The sequence below is a fragment of the Mandrillus leucophaeus genome, unplaced genomic scaffold, assembly GCF_000951045.1.
Source record: "Mandrillus leucophaeus isolate KB7577 unplaced genomic scaffold, Mleu.le_1.0 Scaffold938, whole genome shotgun sequence".
Lineage (NCBI taxonomy): Eukaryota > Metazoa > Chordata > Mammalia > Primates > Cercopithecidae > Mandrillus > Mandrillus leucophaeus.
Window position 1 is genome coordinate 252,556 of NW_012110230.1, and position 25,987 is coordinate 278,542.

Below are 25,987 nucleotides of genomic sequence, written 5' to 3' on the forward strand. Positions count from 1 at the left end.
TCTTTTTTTTTAAATGTCAGCTATTAAAATGTCTCCCCAAATTGTTGCCTTTTTTTGTACCCTACTTTTACTGGTGCTCTAACCATGGTGCCCTCAGTAACACTGCCCATGAGCCCTGAGAGGTAACAGCAGGATGTAAAAGAGTGGTGTCTGTGGACTGGTACTGTCCTATCTGGAAACTACTTTCAGAGGAGTAGGAGAAGGTGATCAGCATTGTGATCATTGAAGCAGTTTTCCAGAAAAGCATAGGGCTTCCTGGGAGCCAGTTTCCTTTCCATTTTTTGGTCAAGAAGCAACCACAGTTCCATGTTTTCTGCTCGATTTGAAGATTAACAAGGCCATTTTCTGTGTGGGGCATAGATAATGTTTCTTTAGCAGCCCCCCAAGACAGAAGAGTCTAAAATGTCGTCTTCCTGGAGAATAGGGGAACGAACAAAGGAAGTTCATTTTGAAAAGGGGTCTGAGGTAAGACTGTTCTGAGAAAGCCCCTTAGCAGGTGGAAAGATGCCTCCTTCCTCTTGGCAGCTCTTGCCTCTTCCCAGTGCTCTTCCTGTAGTAGGAAACTGGCCGAAAAAGAAAGGATGTTCATCACCGAGGACCCTTATGTGGGACGTTTGTAATTCTTCTCGGCAATTCTTCCTGGCAGAACTTCAAGCCTTAAGGGCAACAACAGCAAAGGAGCCGCTGGGGGGCTGCGGCGGGGACTAGGGAAGAGAGATGCTCATAGTCTTCCCTGCTCCTGGATCCAGAAGGAGGGCTGAAGTTTGCTGTAGTTCTAGAGTGATGCATGTGAACAACATGTTAGGGGTGGCAGCGGGGGCGGGTGCTTCCACATTAAATACAATATGGCCACATAAATGGGTCTCCTGTAAGAGCTTTAAGCTATATTGTATTCGCACATTGTAAAGTAAAATTCAGGTTTCTTATTAGGTGTATATATACAAACACATGTGGATGCCAAGAAATAGAGACTTACTTAGAGACTTTAGAGTTTAAATCAACTCTGGTGCTGCTTCACTTTCAAGGTTTCTGGAGACTCCTTCTGCCCCAGGGTGCAATAAATCAAGGGAAATTGATTTTTAGGTTGTTTCATATGTGAAACGACCCAACGGAAACCGGGGAATCTTGTTGTGAAGGTTATCAGGGTGGGATGTGAAGACAGATCCCTGCAGCGTTGATTCTCGCAGCAGGTGGATCATGATGCACACTCCTCTCTCTTCAAGAAGCAGCACTGCCCCCACTGTTTATACAGAGCAGGGAAGAGAAGGGCTTTTATTTTTTCAAGTAAAATTTAAGGTTCCCAAACAGGGTGTGTTTGAAACAGCGCCCTTAGAAGTGGAGGCACTCTCTGGGCCTGGCACGTGTCTTTGTTCCAGAGCAGCACCCCTTCTCCAAAGGCATTGGCAAAGTCTGTTCCACACACACGGTTCCACTGTCAGAAATCTGCGAATCTTAGATTTATCTCCAGGCAAGACTGGGGGAGAGAGCTCACTACCAGACAAATGGTAATTGGCATGTTGTCTTCCTATGAGCACTTTGAGATCCCACAGCCCCTGGCTAGTGCAAAAGGAACCTCGCCCTCCACTCCTTGCTGACACCTGCCATTTCATCTTTTCTAACATTCAAGCCATGGCTTGAGTTTGTGGATTGGATGTCTATGGTGGAGGAGTGAAAAATCGGTGCTATTTTTTCACTACCATCCAAAAATTAAGACATAATCCTGGATGCCAAAACTATCCCCTCCCCTCATTAAAAAATAAGATATTTAAGTCGGGGGTGGAGGGCAGAGAAAGTCTACATCCTATTTCGCCAGTCTCTGTGAAGAGCCTGATTTCTGAGAAAAAGGTTGTGGAAGAACCCGTAACTATCTTTAGCCAGAGACTGAGCTATCCCTGGAATGTCCAGCGTACCCTGGACCTCTGGATGCTCTGATGTGTGCTGGGGTGCCCAGGGCACTGGGTTGACCTCTGTCCCGATAAACAGCTTCGAGGTTGGGCTCATGACACAAAACGCACAGATTCACGTGGCTTTCCTTTCTGGCACTGCAGGCATAAAAGACAGTGTTAACCAAGGAATCGTGGACGCTAGAGGAATTGGGAGAGCTTTAACGACCACATCCTCCAAGCAGAAATTTGTATTCGAAAGTGTGAGCTTCGGTGCGCGTTTCAGTGTGAGTGCGCCTGCGTGCGTGTGTGTGTGTGTGTGTGTGTGTGTGTGTGTGTGTGTAGAATGGATGTCGTTACCAAATACCTAAAACGGTATTGGACCGCAAAGAGGTTAAGCCCGGTTGCTTTAGACAGGGATGAGTTGAAAGCACCCAAGAGTTTTTGGGTGGGTATCGCCGTCCATCCATTCGATGGCCTCGCTGATGAGCATAGAAGATGAACCCGGGAGGACTGTCTTTTCCTGGCTGCGAAACCTGACCGATATAGGGGATATTCTAGAAGAAAGAGCTAAGGAGGCCAGGGCGGAACGAGGAAAGTCAGGCGTGGGGGAGATTGAAAGGTAAACTGGTGGGACTGACCGGGCTGGTGGGACTAGTTAGCGAAGCCAAATGTTTGGGTAGGAAGAGAGATCTTGTAGGAGGTACTCCGAGCGACATTCCCGGATTTGGGATGAAAAGAGAAAGCCAGGGAGCTCGGGTTCCCAGCTCCTGGTCTGTTCGTTACCGACCCTAAAATGTATGGCAGAGCTTGTGGGGCAGGCGTGGAGGCGGCGTCCACCGCCACGTGCCCCACGTGCAGCCGCAATCCCACGCGGTTTTCGCAAGCGGCTTGGAGGCAAGCGGGCGTCCCCCCACCCCGCCCACTGCGCCCTGGACCCAAGCCACGCACCGCCAAGGAGTAGCTATGGTGGCACGTGGAGGAGGGGCGGGTAGGCAGGGCGGCACCATCACCCGGACCAGCATCTTGGAGCGGCCAATCTCACTGCTCATATTCTCCTCCCCACCCGTGTGGGAGCCTTGCTGTAATCCCCCGCCTCCCCATCTCAGACTGTGAGGGGCGCACCGGGTGGGGGAATGGGTAAATAACTGGCCCAAGGCCCAGCTTCCCGGTTCTCCCTCCACTTTCCCGCTGCCTGACTGCGCGCCGGGCAACGCAGCCCCTCGGGAACCTGACACCAGGTAATGTGGCCTCCACCCCGTCCCAGGTCTGGCTGCATCCCCTCGAACCCTTGCCTGCCCGGGTCCAAGTGCGGATTGTCTCCCGGAAGGTTAACCACCACCCCCATCCCCTAGCCGGGGCCCGGGAGGAAGAGATGCCCCGGCTCTCTTGTTGACCCCGCCGCAAACACCGACTTCGAGCGCAGAATACTCCCCAGAGTGTTGAGTTCTTGATACCCAGCCCGGGAGCGCGGAGAGTGAAGGAGGGACCGGGAGGGGAAGGCGGGGACGCGGTGGGTGAACAATCAATGGCTTAGCCTAGTTTCCCCGCAGGAGCTACCGCCCATCCACCGTCTATGCAGGCACCAGCTGGCGGCAGCATCTTTTAGGTACAAGCTGCAGGGAGGCAAAAGCTGGCTGGGGGGCCGGGAGCCCAGGGCACGCCGCGGGACTCCAGCCCCCCTGCTGCGCCCCAGCCTCAAGATGCTCTGGGCTTTATGAGGTTGAGTTACCGCCGAGTCCTCCATTAACACCTCCTCTGATTATTGAGAGGCTGGAAGGGCTGAACGCAGCCTCAGAGCGTTTCTCTGGGCACCGGCCCGCGTCTGTGCCCTCTGCCCACCCCTTCTTCCTCCCCTTCCCGATTTGGAAGCATAAACAGAAAATAAAAGACAGGTGGAGAGAGCTAAGGGTCAGAGGTGAGGGAATCAGATCAACTCCAACGGGGTGGGGGAGAGAGAGAAGGGAGAAATTAATTTTCATCCAACGCTTTATTTATTTATTTGGATTAACAGAGGGACCCTCAGCGAGACTCGAGGACTGACCCGCACCTCTGGCCGCCGCCTCCCGCCTTTCCTCGCCGAGAACCGAGTTCTAGTGGGGGAAACGTCTGACATCTGGACCTCAAGGTAAGACCCTGATGGAGATGTTTTAGTCGGAGCAGTTTTCTGCCCTCGGAGTGCGCCCGGACGGCCGGGAGTTTCAGGGACGTCTTGGGAGCCTACCAGAGGAAGGTCCGGCTTTGCTCCAAGCCGAGTCCCTACCTGAGGTCTCCGCGGGAGGAGCGGTTTGGACGCGCCCCACCGGATGGGAGGAGGTGCTTGGGGAAGCCGGGCCGTACCGCCCGGCTGACGCGCGGCTTTTCTCTGCCAGTGCAACCACCATTACGGCGTGATCCACTCCTTTTCCTCCAAGAATGCTGAACGGTACCACTCTAGAGGCAGGTGAGTTATGTGCCAGGTTCCTTGCGATGTTCTCTGCCCCTTGGGCCAGTGCGTATGTAATGTAAGTGTGTGTGCGTGTGTGTGCGCCTTCGCTGGGTGGAACGAAGAGGAGTGTTTGTCTTAAAAATTAAACCGCGCTTCGTAGGCTCAAAAAAACACATTCGTTTTCAGAGTCTCCTGATAGGATTCCTGAAACCTTCGTTTCCTTCTTTTTGCCTTTCTCTTTGACTGTCTTCGACTTTCCTCAGGATCAGGGTCCGGGGCGCCAGGCAGAGGTCCTGGTTCCACTGATCCTCCAGTAGTCAGTGGCTCAAGGGACGCGCTCCCGACCCTCCCCTGAGCTGCTGGGGATGTCTCTTTCTTGGAAGGGATGGAAGGGGGGCCGAAAAGACACCGTTTCTCACCCGGGTAGGGGTTAACTGGAAACTGGCTTCACCCACATTCTTTTGTTGTTGTTCAGTCCTAACCTAGCGCAGCAGTTTCTGCGCCGGATCTCAGCGGACGCAGTGCGGGACTTCTCCCTTTATTTCTGCGGAGCTGAGGGCAGGCGGCGCAACAAATCTCAGGTAAAAGAGCATCAGATTTCAGAAGCGCTGTATTCTAAACTTGGCGCACGCCCCTTTGGGGAGAAGAGCCCCGGGGCTATAGAGGATAGAGGTTTGAAGGAAGCAAAAGTCGGCGAGAGGCTTTTTGTCACAAAGGGTGAGGGTAGGCAGAGAACGTGCGAAGGGGCAGGGCCTTGGCCGGGGACTACCGCCCAGCGAGAGACTGGCAAGGGTGTGCAGCTGGAGAGTGGCCTCGGGTGCCCCTTTCCAGGCAGCCGAACTCCGCCTGTCCCAGCTCTGCTTGGCTCACTTCCGTTTGTCTTGAGGGAGGCCCCTCTAGTAGAACTGAATCAGAAGTGCGCCCGTGTAGCAGCCTCAGTATAGATCTGCCCACCTAGGTGTAGGGGGAAGTTTTACAGATAGAGTATTTCAGTCTCCACTATCTGGAGAAAGGCCCCAGCGTGTCCTGGCCATCCTCTCACCTTCCATCCAGCGCAGCCCGGGCATCCAGGGACAGGTGGCATGGCACTGAACGCATGGTTCCGAGCCTCAGGATGACGCTGACGTTTCACTGAGCCTTGGGGTGCTCAGGACACTGCCAGAAGCTGGATACTGTTTTAAGAGTCTCGCCTTTCAAACCAAAGGGGCTCCTTAACCAGCTTAACAGGGTCTGGAGGAAAGGTAACACCTCCTTCTTTAAAGGGCAAACTTAGAGGCACAGAATCATGGCCTCCAAAATTCAGGTACAAAGAGACCTTAAGTCACCTTTGCTCTCAAAAGATGCACGTTTGTCAGGTTACTTCTTCCCTCTCAACCCTAACTGTCCTGTGGGTTTAATTTCCCTTTCCTCTCCCCTGGGGAGTTCTACTGGGCTCAGGTTCTTTGCCCAGGTAGACCCACCTGAGCCTGCGGCAAGGGCGCTGCAGTCTTCTTGACCTTCATAGAGATTCTGAGATCTCGAACTCTCAGTTCCACCTACTATGCTCCACTATAGTCTGGCCACTTTGCTAAAAGTGGCAACAGTAGCGGGATGGGTGCTGTCAGAATAGAAAGGAAAGAAAGCTTAGTGGACTGTGTGTGCTCAATTGTGAGGGAGAGTAGTGCTGGTCAAGGGACCTGCCCCATTATCCCTGGTAGAGCTCTGAATTTAGAGGAGACTTAAGATCCTATCCCCGATGCAGGTTAGAGAGAACCACATGCACCTGTCCCATCAAGTGAGGAAGTGGCGCAGCCCAGGAACTGAAAAAATGAACACTCTAATTTTTATAGAACACTTGCGGGCCATTCAGACTAGAGCTGGGAGAAGGGGGATTTTTTTTTTTTTTTTTTTTTTTTTTGGTCACCAGCCACCGGGCCTCAGCCCCTCTGCTGGAGAGGTGAAAGGAGTACAAAGATGCTCTCTTTATTTAAAGTGCTTAACGTCCTTTGAGAATGAGGAGCGGGGAGCTCTTAGGCAATCTCTCTTGGGGACTCCAAGACAAAAAGTAGAAAACCCAGGGTCACACACCCAATTTGAGGGCATTCCTTCCCACTCTTCATGGGCTTTCTCCTTAGGAACTATGAGAGGAGGCAGGTCTGGACCCATGGGGACCTATTTCTGCAGAGCTAACAAGGACCTCCCAAACTCCAGCAGACCCCCACCCCACCCCCAGCTTTCTCCAGACTTCCTGCATTTGCCGCGAAGGAAGAATCCTGGCAGTTTGCTTCTTTACAGGAAGTAGCAAATGCCACTGAATGCAGGAACTTATAACCTGAATTTCATAAGAGCAACAATAGCTAGGATTCAACTTGGAAACTGAATGCAGAAGGTGTTCTGCCTTGCCTGTACCTAGATGATTAACAAATACGTGTGGAATCGAAGAATGAATGGATGATTGGAGGGCTTACAAACCTCTATGTTTGGCTTCCCTGGAGACTGTAAAGTTCTGGGTTTTTCCTGGAGTTGTTTAACTTTCCCTGCATGCAGTCTCCAAAGTTGTATCTCTTGCAAGGAAACAGTGGTATTCTTGCGTTCTTTGTTGTTGATTTTGCTGAGTAAGGGCAATATGCAACAAGAACCAAAACTAATTTCAAATACCCCCATTTGGGCATTGGGAGAGGGTTTAGCACAGAAACTAGACAAAGTCAGTTGAAGTCCTGTATTTACTTTTTGCTTGGAGCTTCCTTGGGTGAATTGACTGAGGGGATTTCTCAGAGACTCCTCCTCCTCCTACTCCTCCTCCCCTTTCTCCCTCTCCTCCTCCAGCTCTGAGTCAGTTTAGCCTCTGACTTGTGTGAAGGCAATCTGCCCCTTTGTGAGAGGACCTGCTGTCTCTGAAAGGACTGCTGCCCCCAGCCCCTCCTCAGGGCCCTTCTTGTGTGCACGTGGGTTTGAAAAGCTCATTGATTCCCATCCAAAGGGGCTAATTACATTACTTACAGTAAATAGCAGCCCTGCTGTCAGGTATAGCTGCCAAAGTAAGGAGGAGGGGGATGTCTCCAGCTTAGTTCACTTGATTGGCTTCATTTTTGTGTGAAATTGTGTTTTATGAGCTGCATTCTGGCACCCGGAGGACCTAAACTGCGTCCAGTCTGCAAATAACATTATTTTTGACCCTGAGAAAAAAGGAGGGGAAGCAGTAGAGTCTTGAGTTTCATGGAAGAGGCCACTCCAGCAGCCTCAGAAGGCAACGCTTTGGGACAGGAAGTCAGGCTGCTGCACCAGGGGCCGCTTCCTCCCTCGCTTTATTTCTGCCTTCCTTCCTTTCCCTTCTTCTCATCCTCTCCCTTCCTTTTTTCTTTCTTTCTTCTCTCCCTCCCTTCCTCCCTCTTTCCCTGGATTTTCTCCCGTGGTCTTTCTAGCTTTGGCCACAGTTCCCTGTCGGGCTCCCCCGGGCGGAGGGAAGCGGGTCTGCGGCTGGGTGGCTCTTCTGAGGTGTCTAGGATGTGCCAGGACACAGGCACCGCAGTCCTGGGAAAGGCGGCGGGAAGTAGTGGGGAACGCAGGCTGATGACCCGGACGAAAGGAGCAGAGAGCGGCCCGCGCGTCCTCCTCCCTGGGTAAAGCCACGCTGGTTGCTGCCGCAGCGCTGTGCTTCGGGCCCCTAGGGGGCCTGTGGCCGTTTGAATGAATCGACAATATAAGAGTATTGTGGACACTTTTTAATGGGGCCGGGGAGGGGCCGCCGCTACCGGGAACAGAGGGCGACAGAACAATCCCACCTCTTGTGAGGAGCAGGTCTGCCATTCTGCTTGTCCATTCTCACCTTCCCCTCCTCCAAGGCAAAGAGTCCCTTTCACACCCTTCTGAGTGTGCGGGTGCGCCCAGTTTTACAAGTCCCCTGTCCTGCCAGGGTAGTGGGAGCAGCACGCGATGGGGCTAGCGCCCAGTCCTGCGGGGCAGGCGCCAAGCTCCCGGGAGGCCCCAAGTCGCTTCCTATATTGGCAAGTTTCAAATGAGACATTAGAATCTCCGGCAGCCTTCCTTCAAACCTGAACCTGGGAAAAGAATAAGCCGCCCTATGGCCAAGGCTCAATGGCCTACCCATGTGTACAAGTCCATGCCCTGTCCCATACACTCTGCTTTTCTCAAAGAAAATTGTTTTGCCAAAAGTAACCCTGCGAAATGTAGACGCTCCAAACGCCCTTTCCACTTTGGATGAAGCTCGCACCTAGTAGGGTCTCCAGTCCTCAAGGAGGTGAGGCAAAGACCTGCATTGTCAGACAGCTGCTTTTAAAAGTGGATTGAGGAAGATGGGATGGGGAGGAGAGGAGCCAACATTATCTCCATTTCAGTGAAGTGCTTACATTTCTGCGCAATATTTATGCATTTCTGGTGACAGTCCTGCAGGCTGGGGATGAAAAAGTCCACAAGGAGCAAACCCAAAGTTTGAAGTTGATATTCTGTGTGTCCTGAGCCAAGGTCTGATCTTGAACTCGGATCAAATAGGCGGGCTCTAGGCCTCCTGCACCAGGGCGGGGACAAGAGCTCCTTTTCCCCTTTAAAACATGACTGCTGGGAACTCTTGGATGTGTGTGTGTGTGTGTGTGTGCGCGCGCGCGCGCGTGTGTGTGTGTTTTGTGGGGAGGTAAATGCCCCCTCCTCCTGCCTCCCCGCTCTCTATCCCCCCACCCCTTTGTAATGTTTGTCCTGCTTGCCCATCACCAGGGGGTTGAGAGGAGTATGACAGGTCTTTGTTGTCTGAATAAAAATCCGTGGCAGCTCCGGGGAGAGAACTCCTCCTACTAAATTATCAAAAATGGGCTGGCTTTAGTCTCTTAACAAATTGGACACAGCTCAGGCAGGAGCAGTCCCCAACCCAACCTACAGGAACTGGGAACTTGCAAGCAGTCAGGGAACGCTGAAAATAGCACTTCTTTTTCTTTCTTTGTGTTCAAAACCATTTTCTTTCTTCACCAGATTTTGTTTTCCTCCCCCCGCTGCAGTTGTTTCCCATTAGTAACTCGATCTCTCAGAGCAGTAAGATTTGCCTTCTACGCCTCTTTTCTCCTCCACCCGAATTGTTTGTTTTCTGCACATCTCCTTCAGGGAGCCGCTGAGGCTTCCCCCACCACTCTTCCCACTTCTTTTTGCTTCCCCCAGGCCCCCCAAGCAGACCGATTTCCACTCTGTCTCTTTCTTCTCCTCCTCTCTCTCCCTCTTTCCCTCCATCCCCGAGCCTCTCTGCGCTCCCACAGCGCAGCCCTCTCGGGTCCCTTGCCTCCCTCATTCGGATGAGCTGAAAGCCCCGGGCGTGTGTATATGGAAATAGTGGGGTGCCGAGCAGAAGACAACTCGTGTCCTTTCCGCCCCCCAGCCATGCTCTTCCACGGGATCTCCGGAGGCCACATCCAAGGCATCATGGAGGAGATGGAGCGCAGATCCAAGACTGAGGCCCGTCTGGCCAAAGGCGCCCAGCTCAACGGCCGCGACGCGGTAAGGAAGGGCTCCGCCGCGGCGGTAGCCGGGCACCCCTGCGCCCTCTGTTAAGCCAAGCAGACTCCCTGGCCGGAGGAGATCGGGGGCGGCGGGTGGTAGAGACGTCCGCTTGAGGCTGGCGGGTGGGTTTTCTCCCGTCCATCTAGGTCTGCAGGGCTAAGAATCGTCGTTTTTCTGAATTGAAATGTCTTCATTAGCTGGCTATCCTCTGTCGCAGCTGATTCCGAAAGAGCAGGGAGAGGAGCTGGGAGGAGGTGGAGTGGGGAGGTGGCGTTCTCTTCTACAGACCTCAAGGTTCCCTTGATTCCGGGGCGGGAGTCTCCCCGGCGAGGATCCGCAGCTCCGAGAGTAAGCTGCGCGCAAGCAATAAGAGGACGGCGCGCTGCCCGGGCGTCCGAGCCAAGCGGGACCCCAGGTGGCCTTAGTCTCTGGCCCTGATGACCGGACCTTTGGAGCAGATTCGGACGCGACTGGGTCATTTCCAGTTCTCTAGACGCTCAGGTCTTGGGACCCCTAACTGAGAGAATCTCAGGGTTTCTGGCATCCTGACTCAGTCCCTCTAACGAGACAGCACTACGTTTAGCGCCGGGACCGGGCGGGTGTCATGTGTAGGGGGAAATCAAATAAAACATACGGAGGAGCGCGGCACCCAGTCGAAACGCATGAACTTTATAACCAACCCTTAAACAAGCTAATCAACTACCACTGTTTCTACTATCCATAATGATAAAGTTATGTCCTCCTAATAAAGAAAACCAATTACTTATCTAAGTGCTTCCCTTTCCCGATTACTAACTGGAGCGGGGGAAACTACAGAAGTCTCCGGAAATGATTTCAGCCAAACATAGCTGTGTAGATCCTTTGGTACCACAGTAGGACTTGTAGCCCAAACTAATCAGGAGACTGCTCTAGCCCTGTCAGCTGGGTTTTGGGTCCGGCCAAGTATCCCAACTGGTGAACGTGTCTATATTTGTAACACTCATTCCGTGCCAGGGCCCTTGGTCAGAGTAAAGGGCTAAACTTTACTTTTTCAGGCCCACTGAAATTTCATGGGGAAGTTCAACCCATTTCTGCTAGTCGTGAGGGAAATGTCCGGAGGTTAACTCCTTTTCCCTTTTTCTGGTCATCACTTTTAAATCAAATAGTAGCAACCCAAACCCAAATTTTCCAGTGGGGCTGGGCTCCTCAAGGTGGGGTCACTGGGGCATCCTCAGTCTGGTCAGTGGGACCCAGAAGGGAAGCGTAACTTGGGCACTAAACAGATTTTCAAGACAAAGGTCTTGTTTGTACGCCTGTTGATGCTAGGGAAAGAGGGGACTGTATAGAGCGGGCTGGACAACGGACCCTCTTTCGGAACAGCCACTTTACACACTTATTGGGAACGGGACCAATAGTCCTGAAAATTAGGGAACAGCAGGGTCTGCCAAATATATCTCAATCAAAACAAAGTCGACCAAGTTATGAGCACAGGTCCAATAATCTCCCCTTTGCTTTTGATTTCAATGCTGCTTATAAGAATTTAGAGAAATCGAACTGTAATATTTTTTGTTTAAAATAACCTGTGCTCGTTGAAATTTCCATTTCACTCCCCAATCATTTCCGTTGTTTTATTTTGTGTGCGTCGAAAGCCACAATTTTTAGCTTGTATTTATTTGAATTCGGAAACGACCCCCAAACTATAGTCAATATTCTCCCAGTCCTTTTTAAGCGAGGCTTCTGATGGCCGGAATGTCTTTAGGCTAATAGTCCCGGGAGGACGCGAATGCCGGTTTAGGCGGATACGGAAGAAAGCGAGCGAGCCGCAAAGAGAGAAATCACAAATGTTTTCCCCGACTTTTGCATTTGTGCAGTGGACCCTGGCCCCTGCCGCGCTCCCTGCACGCCCTGGGCTCTGTCTCCCTGGGGGAGAACCCCGCGTCGTGCGGCGACACCGCGCGCCCTCCTCAGCCTTGCGGTGTGCTTTCTTTGCAGGGCATGCCCCCGCTTAGCCCGGAGAAGCCCGCCCTGTGCGCCGGCTGCGGGGGCAAGATCTCGGACAGGTACTACCTGCTGGCTGTGGACAAACAGTGGCATCTGAGATGCCTGAAGTGCTGTGAATGTAAGCTGGCCCTCGAGTCCGAGCTCACCTGCTTTGCCAAGGACGGTAGCATTTACTGCAAGGAGGATTACTACAGGTACTCCCCTACACCCCCACTTCTTACGCCCGCCCAAGTACACCTGGCGGGGTTATCTGCCTGAGCCCAGAATCCCCTCTCCGTCTCCCACCTTTTGCCCCATTCTGGGTGCGGTTATCATTTCGGAGACCAGGGAAACCCACTGCATATGCCTTCAAGCTGCAATCTCCCTGACCGACGGTGAGGGTGGGTGGGAGGGACATTCAAGGTCTAGAGCTTTATCAGCGAATACCACGCGCTCCCATCACTTCTCAGCTTGGCTGGAGGAACTTGGGGAAATCTGGGGAAGAGTAAATGGACGTGGTCTCCGTCGACTGAGACTTGACTGGGTTTTTGTTTTCCGCTTGCTACGAATTGGGCAAGTTCTGCGCCTTGAAACTGAGCTAGTGGCTCGGGCAGCAGCAACAGAGTGTTAGGTTTTCGCAGGTGGCAGAAGACTCTGTAAATGACTATGAAAAGGAATAAATGCCATTGCCAAAACCCAAGCCACTCGGTTCCGAGTTCCTTTTATCGCTAGTTACAACCATGTCCGCCAGATTGGAGAGAAAAGTCAGCAGCAGGCGTCTTTATTGATTCTTCTCAGTTATATTTCTGGATTGGGAAAGACAGAACTATGTGCAGATGACCTAGCTCCGCTCTCAGCCCAAACAAGATAAGCGGTTAAAAAAATAATAACCTTTCCTCTACAAAATCGTCATTTTCCAGGACTGTGTCGGCATGTTTTCCCGCACACTCGCACATCCAGGAATAATTATATCTTCCTTCATTCATAGAATATTTTGTAATTGATTAACTGTTTTTACTTGGCATGGCAATTTAATATTCTAGTACTGTTAGATCGTTCTAACTAGTGGTTTGCTTTTTAAAATTTTTAAAAAATTTTGTTTTAATGTTCACTTTACAGAGAAGAAAACTAAGACTTAGTTGCCCGATTCTTCTGACTTTAATGTAAGGATCCTTTGTCTTGGTTTATCAGAAAAGGTCGATGGGCAAATAAAATTAATGCCCACTGTCCTGTCCTCCTGGAACCCTCCCAGGTCCCAGTCTGAGGCCACTGCAGACCAAGCCCAGGTGTCGCGGGTGGGAGATGGCTTTGCCTTGCTTCAACTAGCACCCTGACTCAACTGTTTCCTTCCAGAAGGTTCTCTGTGCAGAGATGTGCCCGCTGCCACCTTGGCATTTCCGCCTCGGAGATGGTCATGCGCGCCCGAGACTCAGTCTACCACCTGAGCTGCTTCACCTGCTCCACTTGCAACAAGACTCTGACCACGGGCGACCATTTCGGCATGAAGGACAGCCTGGTGTACTGCCGCGCCCACTTCGAGACCCTCTTGCAAGGAGAGTATCCACCGCAGCTGAGCTACACGGAGCTGGCGGCCAAGAGCGGCGGCCTGGCCCTGCCTTACTTCAATGGTACGGGCACCGTGCAGAAGGGGCGGCCCCGGAAGCGGAAGAGCCCAGCGCTGGGAGTAGACATCGTCAATTACAACTCAGGTGTGCCCCCTATCCTCACCCCCGGCGCAGCCCCGGCCTCCCTGAGGAAATTTCGTAGAGCTCCTTCCCCGTCCAAAGTCTTGCTGCAAGAGTGTTTTGCCCGATGCCTCTGTTCTCACCACAACCCCCTGTCACTCTGAAGGAAGGGAGAGAGGGAGGAGGAGGAGGAGGAGGGAGGGGAGGGAGAGGCAACACTTTATTTAGGTTGTGGCAAAAAATACATCCATAACTATGGGGCTGTAGTGATTTCCCCCAAACAGGCAGAGCCAAATCGTTGTTGCCTGTTAGTTAATGAGCCCATTAGTTTCTGGCTCTCAGTTGGAGCAAAACAGCCCCAGGGCAATTTCTTTGTGGAGGCCAAATTATAGATCCTGGAGGAGGTTTCTAAATACTGAAGAAAAAAAAAAAAGTCTTCAGAGCCCAACCCCAGTCTGTCTAGAGGGGTCAGAGGCTGTGGTCACCAGCCCAAAGTTAATCAGGAACATGGTTGGCAAGAGTGTTGAAAAACCTAATCCCTGATCTTGGCAAAAAGCAGTTGTAGGGGTGGGAATCACTCTCCACAGCTGAGCTAGCCTGTGTCTTTCCTAAGTCAGGATATTCATCCAGCCGTCTCATTCCCTGTGTGATAGACCATCCAGACATCCAGACCCCTGGCCAACTGAAAGAACCTTCAGGTCGGGCCCCCTGAGGAAGCTTAACGGTATCTCAGACCATTCATCTATACTCAATCACCTTCTCTCTTCATTAAAAACAACCCGCAGGCAACAAGTCAAGAACAATTCTTCCTTGCTTTGGGGGACACGCCTATCATGTGTCAATCTCACATGCATCAGTTTCCCATTGTTGGTAGTAGGCCCCCATTTCCCCTCCTCCAGGTGAGGATGGTGATCCACTCTGCAGATGATACTCTAACTCCGAGCAGAACAGAAGCTCTTTTTGTGAGTCCCAATCACTGGAAAAAAGAGGTATTAGAAAGGCCTGGCTAACTTTTGGGGAGCCTAAGGAACTTAACTGCTTTGGCTTTCAGTGCCCTGGCCCAGACCTGGCTGAGAATCTCAGCAGACTGATGCTCAGGACAGGGGAGACCATTCTGTTGGAAGGAACGTTGAGGACCTTATTATGGCAACCCCACTCTATTACTCTGAATGCCCCCAGATTCACGCATGGGCACCCCAGAGCACAGGATTTTGCCTGTTTTTCTCTTCCAGTTCGCAGAGCCTGGTATGGTGCCTGATATTGCTAGTCAAGGTAAAGAACAGTGTCCAGCCAGTTAAGTGATTTGCCCAAGATCACACAGCCAGTGTGAATGTGGAGCTAAGGGTCCTGCTCTGAGTTTAGAATTTTCAGGAGAACCTACACAGGATGAGTGGTTGCTCTCTCAGACCTCTGTTAGGCTCTCTCCTGGGGTTCTCTACCGCCTGATCTAACAGAAGAGGAGAATCCTTTATGGGCAAGCACAGCAGGTGGCCTTGCAGGGAGAATGGGGAGCAATGGGGAGCAATGGGGAACACTGTGCGGCAGCACTTGCACCTAGGGGGTTCATACCAGGGTTGCCGGATGAAAAGAAAAGGACCTGCCGGCTCACTGCAAATCTCACCAGGGTCGGTCAATCTGTATGAGGGCAGCGGGTGAAGCCCCAGGTTTTGGCAACCCTCAGTAGTGGCCGTGCCCTCACACTGGCCCCTGCTGTGCTGGGGCGGGAGATTTGGTTAGGGACCACTTTGCCCAGCATGCTTACTTCATCTTCTTTGATGCGTGGTCCCCAGGGCAGGGCAGGCAGGGCACTAATTGTTCTTTATTAATAGAAGATGACATTGGAATCTCAAGCCACTCACCAAGGCCCTAATGCCCTAATGAGAGGGGGAAAGAGAGAGAGAGAGAAAGAGAGAGAGAGAGAGAGAGAGCGCGAGAGAGTGCCACTCATACACAACTAGCGAGATTTTTTTGGAAAGAAGGGATCTCTCAGCCCAGATAAAGTCCAGAAGGGTGAAGATTTCTAGCCAAACAGTAGGCAAGCCTGACTTTTTAATTCTTTATTTAATCTAATTAGCTAAATTTGATTTTGCCTTGGATCTTACTTCATGTTAGATCCAAGGAACTTTAAGAACAGTAGCATTTAGATTATTTTACTTCTCTGAAAATAACTAGAGTGTACAAATTTATTTTTAAGAAGAATAAAAGAATCCTTTGGAGCCCCTCAGGTCTTTAGTTTGCAAATTAATGCTGCTACAAGTTGTTGTGGAGAAGGTCACTTTTGTCTTGCTCCCAAAGGAGGGAAAAATTGCTGAGGCCCCCTTAGCCCGAAGAGTTTGTACCTTGCATCACTATAAACTGGATGCCTCTTAGTTAACATCTACTCCATCCTTTCTGGACTTTTCCCAGAGATACTAGTAAATATTATATATATGTTAAAGATTAGGTTAAAATTATCTATGGGAATTGGTTTGAAGATTCCTGACCAGAAATCAGACCATCATTTAAAACAGTGCTTGTGAATCTGATGCCACTTTGTTACAAAACTAGGGAAAGAAACCCTTCAGCAAATTAAACGCATGTTAAAATGTAAAAAAATAAAATAAATCCAGTTTTAACTCATTGTTTTAGCCTTCTTTGGATTTTATCTTGCCATCTCTCATTAAATGTAAACATTAAATGTAAACAAGTCTCATAAAGGGTAAGACTGATACTAAACTAAGTATAATTTACATAATAATATGTTTTCAAAATGTGCAGAAAACATGTCTGTGATTCAAAGAATCTCAGAGAAGATGTGAAACTTGGCAAAGGCCAGCTAGTGCTTGACATAGGGCAAATGCCTTTTAATGAGAAAGTCCCTAGTTTCGTTTATACCTCTGTGCAAATTAATCAGGCAAATATTTTAGAAAGAGACATGGAAAGTTTACCTGAAATGGTAACTTGAAATAAAGCCCTCTAGGGATGAGAAGAAGATTTAGTTTAGGATAGGGAGCTCTTATTTGTGTAATTTAAACATTAATTGAGAGATTAAACTTTGGCCACTTCTCAAAATATCCTTTCCTTAAGTCCTTTCTTCCTATCCAAACTTTTAAGGTTCCTGGTGGTTAAATTAGCCTGGCACTGACCCCTAGTGGTCTTCCAGGGATCAGTTAATTCTCAGAAGGTTACATACCTTCCACAGCAGACACTCACTTTAGGATGGGTGACCATCACGTAAGTGACTGGAAATAAAATACTTAGATCTTCTCATTAACTTTGTAATATTATATGTGAACTTACAGGTAGATATTTAAGACAGTTTTAAGAGTTATCATTTCATCTCATAATTCGGGGAGTGGGGAAATCCCCTACAGCTGTAGAAACAGGCCTTGGAGAAACAGTCATTTGCAAGTTATATAATGCATGTGTAGTTAAACATAAATAATATCAGATAATGCACTGTTACTCTGTAGAAGAAATAAGTTTCTCGATTAAGTTGCATAATATGAGATAATGCATCACAGGAAAATCATATATAGTAATATCTGTTTAATAAAGACCCAACAAGCTATCTCCTTACACATTGGATTATGTATTTTGTGTGGAAATGGGGCCTATAACTGTATTTAAAACACATTAAAAGGCTCTGCTGAGTTTTTAATCAGCAATAATGGATATAGAATGTGTTTTCAGGGAAGAAATTTCATCAAATCTTACTATAATTATTTTTCATAAATTTCATTTTAGGAACTAATGATTATATAGTCATGTTGGGAATCATATTCATTTCTATATATTACCCTGGTGTGGAGTGGGGGAAAGATGGCCAAGGGCATTATTTAAACACCAAGTCTTCTGTCCCAAGTGTAAAATTCAATTTGATGTGTTGTTCAGGAAAGGTTACATGTTACATATGATAGGAAAGAAATCTTACTTGAAGAACCCTCCGATGACTAACGTGTGCCTCTTTGACTATTTTTTTGTGGGTATATTTATAATCTGGTTATGAAATATGGCTCAGTTTACTGGAGATAAGTATAGTTTGATAGTAGGTCATAGAGATGCTGTTTCATCCATTTGAGGATATGAAACTGCAATTCTGTCGAATATTTGAACTTGACATATCCCCACTGGGCCAAAATGGGATAAAATGTAATGCATACTCTTTCTGTTATCCCTGGACATATGGTACCCTTTCTGGTGGAGTTTAATAAGCCTATGTTTTACATTCAAATGTGTATATCTGACTTGGATTCTACTTCAAGTTGATTTAATTTTGCATTAATACCCACTTGTAATTTACTGATGAACAAAGGGCCCAACGTCTTGATTGAATGCTTCTTGAGCTCCTGCCCCTGTATTTGACTCAGGGAATCAGTCCAAAGGTGAATATGGTAGAGTCATTTCCCTCAATGGACTCACCTGTTCTTTTGCCAAGTGTGTCCTCCTACTTACTAGACATTTGTTTGTATCTAGTCTTATCACATTAGGAGGAATTTCTTATTAAGTGAGTTTTATATGTGTCTGACTTCTTGGTTGATGACTACAAAACTTCTGTATTTCTGTAAATATGCTGATTTGCTGAATAGGTTTTAAAAAGTTATTATAAACAGAGCCTACCAGGCAGATAACATTTTATTAAGCAGATTGGAAGAGCTAATATTAAGGGATGCCTACCTTTTTTAAGATTCAGGTTTCTTTCTCCCTGGAATGACATGATCAGGTTGGTTTTAGATTTTCTATTATAAAGCAGTACAAGGCAGGATGATTAGATCTAAATTTATGTAACTATCTGAAGGAAGAATTTAAAGAAAAAAAATTGCCATGCACTTTAATGTGTGAAGTTGGCTGAAGTTGGTTGTGTAAATATTTCACAAAATGTTTTCATTTTACAATTGTATTTCCTATGCAGAGCCAGTAGATTCTTGGAAATGACCCTTTAAATGTGCAGCTTTACATCCTGGGGATAATGACTTTCTGGCTGGTTTCAAAGACTGGGTTGTTTTGCCCTTGGTGCTAAGAAAGTCTTTGTAAGGGGAGAGAAAATGCCGCCCTCTCTCTGCCAGGCCAGCCAGGGGCACAGCTCACATCCCACTCACACACATCTGGAGCAAAAGGGACTAAGATCTGAGCCTAGAAATAAGCACCATCAGTGTCTCTCAACTGTGAGCTGTGGGGAGCGCTTCAGGCATGAACCGTGTGAAGGGAAGTCTGGGCTCATTCTCTTTCAGAAATATTTATTAAAATCACTCCAGGGGAAAAATATTTTCTTTCTGGTATAGCTCCGCGTTAACCAGTCATAGCTAAAAGCTGAAACAAATAATATTCTTATGTTTACGTAAGAAATTCACAAATTTTAAATTTCTAACTTCTCCTTTTTCAGCCTTTTCTAACTTTTTCCTGACTGAGAGAGTTCTAGGAATATGAGAAAAGGCTAACCATTAGAACTGACCTAGATGCTTCCTTAGTTGGCGGGCTCTCAGAAACTTTCAGACTTGAGAGAGTGGTAATACTTGTTTCTCTACGTCTCATGACAAGAAGCAGTACCTTCAGACAGTGTGTCTCATTCCAGAAATACAGACAAAAGGTAGAGTCTTAAAACACTGTGAGTGCAGGCGATGGGAAGCTGGTACAAATAACTATATTAGAAAAGGGTTTCTTCTTTTCACTCTTGTAGGTCTCTCTCACTCCCACTTTACTACTTAGGGTTTGTTCATATTCTCAAATTCTTCTAGCAACCATTAAGCAAAAGACAGGATTTAACCAATATTTTTCTATTGCATAAACTTTGGTTGTATCTGCATTAACAGACAAGTTCAGCTTACTTTAGCAATGATCTTCTTTCTTTTTGTCTAGATACTACTCATAATTGGGTTGACAGCATTTTTCACTGCTGCTTTATTACCATAGCAGTGTCCTACAGCCTGCCATCATGTCAGCTAATGCAAGAATTTCCACTGAGCAGTTGTTTGTTCACTGTTACTGCAACAGGTTGTAATGAGAATGAGGCAGACCACTTGGACCGGGACCAGCAGCCTTATCCACCCTCACAGAAGACCAAGCGCATGCGAACCTCTTTCAAGCATCACCAGCTCCGGACCATGAAATCCTACTTTGCCATCAACCACAATCCGGATGCCAAGGACCTCAAGCAGCTTGCCCAGAAAACAGGCCTGACCAAAAGAGTTTTGCAGGTAAGACACGTGCATCATTGACTGTGCATACATTTCCCTTCCCCTTGCCAGTAAAAATAGTGCTCTTCCCTGGTTGGAGTGATGCAGCTATTTCCTGTATTGCTTCTTACTAGTTTATCTTAGCTATCTCCCTAGAGGATGTTCTGAGATTTTGCAGGGGCTTCCTGGAGGGTTCCCAAACAGAGACCCAGTGTCTTTTTAAATACAGCCACATTCTCTCTACGTATGTGGAGATGGGCCCTCCAAAGGCAGCACAGCTTGACTCACTGCTGTGCAAATGCGAGTGATGTTATTTGCACAGGCCGTGGCTCTATAGATTTCCATTAATATTATGCTCAGTGAACAGACTTGAGAGGGACCTGTTGGCACTGTGTTAACTCGGCAAACTTTTGGCAGCCTCACTCACCTTCCAAATTCAGGTGGAACCTTTTTCCACTCCTGAAAAGCCAAAAGTATGGTTAGTGTTTCAGCAACCAATTGGAGCAAGTATTTTCCTGCCTTAACAAACCATAATTAAAAACAAAATACTGGAAGTTAGTTCTGCTGTCCAATTGATTTCCTAAACTCATCATGGTCAGAACATATAAGTAATGAAATTATAATAGGTTGCTGTAAGTCACTTGTGATCTTCTCTCACTTCTTGGTGACAAATAGCAGGCATTTTAAATTCTGCTAAACAGTTTCAGGCTGTTTGAGGTCTGTGACCCTGGGAGTTTTTTCTATGTGAAGAATATACACCGTGTTTTGGGCTCACGAATGGCGTGAAGTCTGTTTCAGTAATGTCCATTTCATATGAATGATTCTTACTTTGCCATACTTTCAATGGCCCTGCCCTTTCTCAACAGTTATCGTAACAGTTGAGGAATCATCGTGTATTTCCCCCTCTTTATCACCATGTATTCATTTTCATGGTATATCCGCTTAAGCATCAGTTGTTCCAAGTGGCACTCGTTAATGCTACAGGGTGGAATAAGTGCATTTGAGAGAGAATAAATCCGTAGTGTTACTTGAATAACTTTGTTTTAAAAGAAAGGAAAAAAAGCCCCTTTCCTCCTAAGAAAAACAAACAATTATATTTAAAAGAAGAAACATATATCCAAAAAAAAAAAAAAAAAAAAAGAAAGAAAGAGAAAGAAAAGAAATATAAAAATGAACATCGGTAAAGAAATCAATTGGGATTGGTTTGCAGGTTTGGTTCCAAAACGCACGAGCCAAATTCAGAAGGAACCTTTTGCGGCAGGAGAATGGGGGTGTTGATAAAGCTGATGGCACGTCGCTTCCGGCCCCGCCCTCAGCAGACAGCGGAGCTCTCACTCCACCCGGCACTGCGACCACTTTAACAGACCTGACCAATCCCACTATCACTGTAGTGACATCCGTGACCTCTAACATGGACAGCCACGAATCCGGAAGCCCCTCACAAACTACCTTAACGAACCTTTTCTAACATTGGTTTTTTTTTTTTTTTTTTAATTCTTCCTCTTCTTTTTATTATTATTCTAATTATTATTATTTTATTATTTACAAGACTTTTTTTTTTTCTTCTAACCCACAAGATATTTGGGGAATAAAAATAACAGCTTGGTGTGTAGCATCTGCAGCCACTTGGCAAATGAGTTTACAGTATTGTCTCCTTTAAGTGAATATATTTTGTCTACAAAGTGTATTTGGATTTTTTTAAAAAAAATATTAATTAGGTCTTTCAGTTGGTAAGGAGAGTTTTTGAATAATTCTAATAAGTGCCTCTTAAAATTGTATGTTACTTATTTCCAGAATCTCGAAGAAAAAAAAAAAGAGTGGTATTATTATGGGCAAATAATCATATTCCCAGTTCAATGATTAGGTTAATAAAGAACCAGATAATTAATTAGTTACTTTTTAAATCTTGCAATTGTATGTGTGATTATGGAGTTCTGAAAACATTACATTTTTTAAATCTTAAAACTGAAAACTTGTTTTTAGTGTTTCTATTTCTTAGCTGAACTGCTAATTCAAGTGAGGAATATGATGAAATAAAAGCATTAACTACAGACATTTAAAATAGTAATGATTAATTAGGTGAGAAATCTATTACAGGAATGTGACTTTTCCTTCTTTTAGGGGTGTACATCTCTAAAAACTTTTTACTTGACTATTTGTTTTTCAACATTTGAAAAATACTTAAGCTCCCTGTGTATCCATGAAAATTCTGCATAGATTTTGACATTCCATAATTTTAACCTCCTAAAGCTAAATTCAATAGCTCGGAAACCATTCTTTCTAAGTTACTTTTTTTCCCAGGGAAAATGGAAATAAGCAAAATATAATGTTTTAAGAAGTAAAAAAATCAGTATAATTTAATTAATAGCTCTATTAATTGGCTTCAGCTGTACCATGATATTGTATCTGGCATTCTATATGAATAATGTTTAAAATACCCAGCCTGGTAGACTTATACCAACAATCGGTTTTGTTTTGTTTTATTTTATTTTGACATAGGTTGACTTATGTATTGAAAATAGTTTTTCTGATAGTAGAGATTTGAAGTTATTAGTCTTAAAGTAGATAAACTCAGAAGCCTTGTGGATGCTGATCTGAATATATTTCCTAGTTTACAGTAGTATTTTTTTTTCTTTTAATTTAAGCTAAAATCTTAATGGTCTGGGCAGTGGTGAATGTTCATCTATTACGCTTCTGTTGTAGTTAAATACCAATTAGATTGTGGATTTCCTAAAAAAAATAAAAAAGAAGTCAAGATATATGTCTTGCTTTAGTGGATTGTTAAGAATAACTTTGCACATATTCTCCACTTTTTGGACCCCTTAAATCTCCTTTGGTGGTCGAAGTGGCTATTTAATAGATGTTAAAGGTGTCCTTCTGGCTGTATAAATGTGTGGTTACATATTGACAGTTCACTGCCCACATTAAAGTGCATTATTGTAACTTTTGCTCAGGGTCTTTAGAAAATTAGCACAGAAAGTAGCTTATTTTTTAAAAAAAGATGATGGAAGATAAGTTAACACTGTAACAGAAGAAAGGTGTGATTGCCATTATATATTTAGCAAGTATGGTTATCATCTTATATGGAGCTTAAATCTTGACTTTTCATATTTCTATTACATTTTGGGCATTTACCACTAACCAGACCAAACAACCTTGGTAAGGCTGAGATCTTATTAATACACTTTTACAGGTAAAATATTGACACTTATAAATTTTGTTCTTTGACAGAACAATATATGGTACTACAGATCTACTTTATTAAGTAGACTAATTATAACTCAGTTCTCCTATGTGCCTTATGATATAACTTGGAAGTAAGTTTGTGAAAAATCAGGATATATGTGTTGTTTGTTAAATTAACTGTTTTAAGCCCTTTTGACACCTCACTAGTTTTGTACTGTTTTACCTCTTATTTCTGAAACTCTTTTTATGGTGTATCCTGTTAGAGGGGACAAACATGTCATAGAAAGCAGTTGTGCACTCTTTCAAATATAGTTGATAAATTCAATAATCTTATATATTGAGCTTCGTGTTTATAGTACAGTAAGTGGTCTAGCAAAATTGTCCATGTTTCTTTGTTTATTGATAAATGCATTGTATAGAAACTATTTCCCCTAAATATTTATGGACCAAACAATTGTGATATATCCTATTAAATTTGTGTGAATAAACCATTTTGAATCTAAGGAGTTTTCTTTCCCATCAGTTTTATTTAAGTTTTAACCGTACTAGTGTGTTCCAGCATCTATATAAAAGCTATTCAAATGGTAATACAAAATTTTTAGAAATATTTAAACATACAAATAGTTTTTAGATTTCCAAACTTCTGATTCATATGAAATGTTACACATTGTTGCACATGCAATGTAATTCAACCTAGAAATACCTTTGAATATATTTGCTTATAACAAAAGTAATGCCCCATTGATTTGACTCACTCCAATTTTTAGAATAAAAAGGCTAACTAGCATATAAAGTAATTGCATGGAAAGAAACCTTAAATATGATTAAGATTTCATGTTAGGTCTATTGAGCACAAATGGATATTTGTAAATCTAAATAGAAATTGCAGACCCCTAAAAGCCAAGTTGCTCTGTAGTTAATAAATTGTCACTATGATTTTTTTCAGGGAGAACAAATCTTGGGGCATTACAGCCAAACATCCCGACGTTTGAAAATTCCCTAAAGTATTAAAAGAAGGGGAAAAGTTTGATCGGAAATCCACTGCAGTGAAGACAAAGGCACTATTAGGTTATGATAATCATACATTAAAAAATTTATTGAGCCAAAAAAAAAAAAAGAGAGAGAGAGAGAGAGAGACTTAAATGTCATTTACTGAATGTTAACGAAACTTGTGTTCTTTATGGTGTCTAACACAACTGAAGGCCTGACATTATGTGGTTTAAACAAAATTAGATAAACCATGTACAAAACCAGAGCAACCTGGCAGTAATATGCCCACCCCATATTTGAAAAAAATTATTATTGAAAAAAATTTCACACATTTGTCAAGCACAAATAGTTGTAAAATAAAGTCCAAAACGTTCATTTCACCTGCTTGCTAATGTGTATTAGTGCTGTTAATGGCATTTTCCAACTGTAAATTCAAAGAAAAGCTATCACCCATTTAAGAGTATAGGGATCAAACCCCAGTAATTTTAGTATTATTGTTTATTACTTCCTTTTTAAACAGAAATCTCTGCATGCACTTTTACATATGTCACCTCTAGTGTACACCTCTGTATGATGACTTATCTTTGCTGTTTCTTGTATGATAAATAGCTTTCATTAATAAACATTTATTTGATGCAAACATAGTTAACTTTATGTTAAACACACGCTGTTGAAATTAATTTTGAACACTTAAAGAGGCAGCACAGTACATTTACAACTTGTTATACTATGAAAAAATACAAACAGCATAATGAGATTAAATTCTGGTAATCTAAGATAAAATTACTTGGTTTTTACCTTTTCATGACTTATTTTCATTTGTTGTATTCAATTACCACATGTATTACAAATAAAAAATAAAGTGAACCCAAATTACAACAAAATAAATCTTAGAATAAACTATTGTGCAAAATTTCAGCAACTTTTTTAGATTACTAGGGTAAAATTTATAGATCCTATGTGAGTTTACATGTTTGCTATGCAATGAACAAATTTATTGAAGTATACAAATATATTCTGAACTATAAAAAGATCCAATCTTTGCATAGTTCAAGTTACATATGATTATTACAAACAAAAAAGCAAATGGAAAGACAGACAAATATTTAGGAATGAGGTTTTTTTAATTGTTAAAGGGAATATTTGAAGAATAAATTTTTAGCTATTCCTATTTAGCTGTATATCCAAAGCATATGTTAAACAAGCTAACATATAATTTCCAGAAAATTTTTCATTATGATGAAATTTTTATTATATACAAATGAACCCTATGTAAATGATGTAAATTTTATGAATGAGACATTAAATATTTCACTTACATGTATTCTCAGAATTTTGAATGTTTTCTTAAATGCTTTCACTTCCTGAATACTAAAAAGAAAAAATTTTAAAGAAGAGAGAGCAACTTACTACTAAAAAAAAAAAAAAAGCAATGCACCACGACAAGTAGACTATTTTGAGTGATCACAAATCATGTTGGTTTTGTCAGTAACTTGAATGTTTATGCCTCATTGAAACCTCATCCACAGCTATAGCAGCTTAAATAGATTTTCCAATGCATTTCCAGCCAGTTTATTCAAATCTTTGCCCTACAGTCTTGCCTTCTTTCGCTGTTCTGTCACCTATGGCAATTTCATTTAGAAGTATTTTGGAACTTCGCCTGGTTTTACAGACCTTTAAATATTTGTCTGGTATGTGAAATGCAGGAAGAGACCAGAGAGGGAAAGAACATAACTGAAATTAGACATCTGAAAAAAATAATACAAATTTGAAACAGGCACATTTTTTAAAACCAAAAAAAAAAAAAAAAGAGAGAGAGAGAGAGAAAGGAGTACTAATTATGTGAGTGGGAAGAGAAAGCGTGTGAGGCAGAGTTGTAAGGTCTATTGTGCTTTACTGTGACGTAAAGCAGTCTTTGAGTCTGAGCAACTGCACACTTACTGTTCGGTGTGGAATAGAAAAATGTGGACCTCTTAGTTGAGAGCAGGGCACTAAATTTTCATAGCTTCTACCTCCCAATTGCCTGGGTTAGTCTAACTTCTGGCAGATTGATCTTGGGCAAAAAGCTTCACGGAGAGTTAGTGTCTGTGCGCTTTGGTTGAATAGCCACCTTAATACTGACTTACATAGTGGGTAGGTTTTTGATACCTCAAATAAGGATAAAACTCCATAATAAAGGACCCAAAGCAAACACTTTTAAAACTTAGGTGATTTTTCATCACCTAA

General features: G+C 44.8%; 1 protein-coding gene across 4 annotated transcripts; it reads left to right on the top strand.

Moving 5' to 3' along the window:
* Window positions 1-3,663: 3,663 nt before the first annotated feature.
* Window positions 3,664-25,689, top strand: LHX9 (LIM homeobox 9). 4 transcript variants are annotated; one of them, XM_011970248.1, is made up of 8 exons: window positions 3,664-3,801; window positions 3,898-4,011; window positions 4,256-4,326; window positions 9,668-9,786; window positions 11,761-11,963; window positions 13,102-13,457; window positions 19,404-19,606; window positions 20,796-21,943. In XM_011970248.1, the coding sequence occupies exons 3-8, from the start codon at window positions 4,299-4,301 to the stop codon at window positions 21,051-21,053; spliced, it is 1,167 nt and encodes a 388-aa protein (XP_011825638.1). In that variant the 5' UTR covers window positions 3,664-3,801; window positions 3,898-4,011; window positions 4,256-4,298; the 3' UTR covers window positions 21,054-21,943. The 4 variants fall into 4 exon arrangements, with proteins under 4 accessions (XP_011825638.1, XP_011825636.1, XP_011825639.1 ...); XM_011970246.1 differs by lacking the exons at window positions 3,664-3,801; window positions 3,898-4,011; window positions 4,256-4,326 and adding an exon at window positions 14,728-14,731 and having other exon boundaries at window positions 8,887-9,786; window positions 13,102-13,459; window positions 20,796-21,937; XM_011970249.1 differs by lacking the exons at window positions 3,664-3,801; window positions 3,898-4,011; window positions 4,256-4,326; window positions 20,796-21,943 and adding an exon at window positions 23,718-25,689 and having other exon boundaries at window positions 8,887-9,786.
* The last annotated feature ends 298 nt before the right edge of the window (window positions 25,690-25,987 follow it).

Coding starts and splice junctions, on each gene's coding strand:
- LHX9 (XM_011970246.1), top strand. CDS start 9,613: ATGGAAATAGTGGGGTGCCGAGCAGAAGACAACTCGTGTCCTTTCCGC. Junction 11,964..13,101: donor TGCAAGGAGGATTACTACAG/GTACTCCCCTAC, acceptor GTTTCCTTCCAG/AAGGTTCTCTGTGCAGAGAT. Junction 19,607..20,795: donor TGACCAAAAGAGTTTTGCAG/GTAAGACACGTG, acceptor ATTGGTTTGCAG/GTTTGGTTCCAAAACGCACG.